The sequence below is a fragment of the Suricata suricatta genome, chromosome 11 (assembly GCF_006229205.1).
Source record: "Suricata suricatta isolate VVHF042 chromosome 11, meerkat_22Aug2017_6uvM2_HiC, whole genome shotgun sequence".
NCBI lineage: Eukaryota > Metazoa > Chordata > Mammalia > Carnivora > Herpestidae > Suricata > Suricata suricatta.
Genome location: NC_043710.1, coordinates 13,582,666 through 13,585,249, shown reverse-complemented (window position 1 = coordinate 13,585,249; position 2,584 = coordinate 13,582,666). Strand labels below are relative to the sequence as shown.

The following is a 2,584-nucleotide window of genomic DNA, read 5'->3' as shown; positions in this document are numbered from 1 at the left end:
TGAGATTTCAGCATGAGGAATGACACAGAATTCACTGTGTTTGTACTGAACGGCTTCACAGATAAGCTGAGCTACAGACAGTCTTATTCTTCCTGTTTCTAGGCATCTACCTCTTTACTATGATGGGAAATTTGGTTTTAGTTTCATTAGTCATTGGGGATTCCTGGCTCCACAATCCCATGTACTATTTTCTAACTGTGTTATCATCTGTGGATGCCTGTTTTTCCTCTGTGATTACCCCAAATATGTTAGCAGATTTCATGTCAAAGAATAAAGTCATTTCATTCCTTGGATGTGCAGCACAGATGTTTCTTGCTGTTACCTTTGGGACCACAGAATGCTTTCTCTTGGCCGCAATGGCCTATGACCGCTATGTAGCAATCTACAACCCGCTCCTGTACTCCGTGATGTCACCCAGAGTCTACGTGCCACTCATTGTGGCTTCCTTTGTGGGTGGCATTTTGCATGCTTCTGTCCACACAGTGGTCACCTTCAGCCCGTCCTTCTGTGCATCCAATGTAATTAGACATGTCTTTTGTGACATCCCTCGGCTCCTTGCAATTTCTTGTTCTGACGCACAAACCAGCTCCTGCTCTTCTACTTCGTGGGCTCTATTGAGATGGTCACAATCTTGATAGTTCTGATCTCCTATGGGTTCATTCTGTTGGCCATTCTGAAGATTCACTCTGCTGAAGGGAGGAGGAAAGTCTTTTCTACATGTGGCTCTCACCTAACTGGAGTGACAATATATCACGGAACCAAATTTCAAGACTCTAAGTTATCATCTAGTTCATGTAAGCCTTTTGGGTTTATTCTACGATATTCCTGACTGTTGCAGTAATTGACTGCTTGAAACCAACCAGGTGAGGTGCACAGATTTGTCATGAAAAGAGTTTTCTATGTATGACTCTCAGGAGGGCATTTTTCACATCTTTGTTTCTCAGACTATAGATCAGTGGATTCAGCATTGGAATGACAATGGTGTAGAATACGGATGCCACCTGGGCCTGGGTCAGGGATGATGTGTTATCTGGCTGCAGATAGGTGAAAATCAGGGACCCATAGAAGATAGTCACGCCCATGAGGTGGGATGCACAGGTGGAGAAGGCCTTCTGTCTGCCTGCTGCAGACTGGATCCTCAGGATGGCGGAGATGATGGCCATGTAAGTGAGTGTGATGATGAGCAGAGAGCTGAGAAGGGTGATCCCAGCTAAAACAAAGATGACCAGTTCCGTGCTGAACGCATCTGCACAGGACAGGGCCAAAAGAGCCGTGGTATCGCAGAAGAAATGATTGATGCTGGAATCACAGAAGGCCAAGCTGCTTATCACACAGACGGATATCAGAGAATTCGTGAAGCCTATTGCATGTGGCATGCCCCCCAGCCAGTGGCACACTTTCTGGGACATCACCACGGAGTACAATAAGGGATTGCAGATCGCTACATAGCGGTCATAGGCCATTGACCCCAAAAGAAAACATTCACTGCACACCAAACCCACAAAAAAGTACATTTGAACAAAGCAGGCAACAAAAGAGATGGTTTTCTGTTTGGATTGGAAATTTACCAATGCCTTGGGTGTTACGGTGGAAGAATAAAATATGTCAATAAATGCTAAGTTGCTAAGGAAAAAGTACATAGGAGTGTGAAGATGAGAGTCAATTCTGATTAACATGATTAGCCCAAGGTTCCCCAAAACAGTGAACAGATAAATGAAGAGGAACATTAAGAAAAGACTAACTTGTAGTTCCGGGTGATTTGCAAATCCAGAGAGGGTGAAGAGAGTGATCTCAGTGAAATTGTTCCCAGTCATTTTTATCACCTCGGGCCTTTCAACTTACCTGCTGAATAACAGGAACGAAAGGTAGAGACTTACTAGCCAGAATTGACCTAGAGCCCAATAATGAGAGGGTCAAGGGTGGCAGGCACATATATAATGACTTCAAGTTAACTGAGAATTTTACGTGGTTTTCTATTTTTGAATAGAATTGGCAGACAGAAAATTCTGAGTTGACAATTGCGTGGAACTGATAGAACTCTAAGAGATATCTATCTGGAACAATTTGAGTAGAGATTCTTCATGGAATATACGATCTTCTACTTCATTCTACCGTTGGGCTCCAAATCATCCATTTAGCAACTTATCTACTGGAATGAATGACATGATACTCTTAGAAAAAATAAAGGCTATTTAGGAAAGAATGTTCTATAATTTGTGACTTTAATGATCCTTTTGTGTGGGAGTCTTAATTTTTCAACATCTAAAAGATACTTTACAGGGTTATTTTAGGAGATTCACAATATCTTTAGACGGTGCACCTAATAATTCTTTGTCATCAGTAAAGCTTTGCTAAATTAAATATATATGCTAAATAAATATATATATGCACACATACCTACATATATATGAATGAAAGTCCTGCTTATTTTTCATGTTAATGCTAAAATTCTTTATACTTCTTTTGTCACATACTCTTTCTACTGGTGAATAAAGAAAGACCAGATATGAGAGTTAATCTATAAGACAGCCAAATTGTTTTGTGTATGCACCATGCAAACATGTTTGCTCCCTACATAAAGCAC

General features: G+C 41.2%; 1 protein-coding gene and 1 pseudogene across 1 annotated transcript; one reads left to right on the top strand and one right to left on the bottom strand.

The window, feature by feature from the left end:
• Positions 1-12: 12 nt before the first annotated feature.
• On the top strand, positions 13-829 carry LOC115272427 (annotated as a pseudogene).
• Positions 830-881: 52 nt separating this feature from the next.
• LOC115272426 (olfactory receptor 8I2) lies at positions 882-1,814 on the bottom strand. Its single transcript, XM_029915500.1, has one exon. It carries the CDS (start codon positions 1,812-1,814, stop codon positions 882-884), a length of 933 nt encoding a protein of 310 aa, XP_029771360.1.
• Between the last annotated feature and the right edge of the window lie 770 nt (positions 1,815-2,584).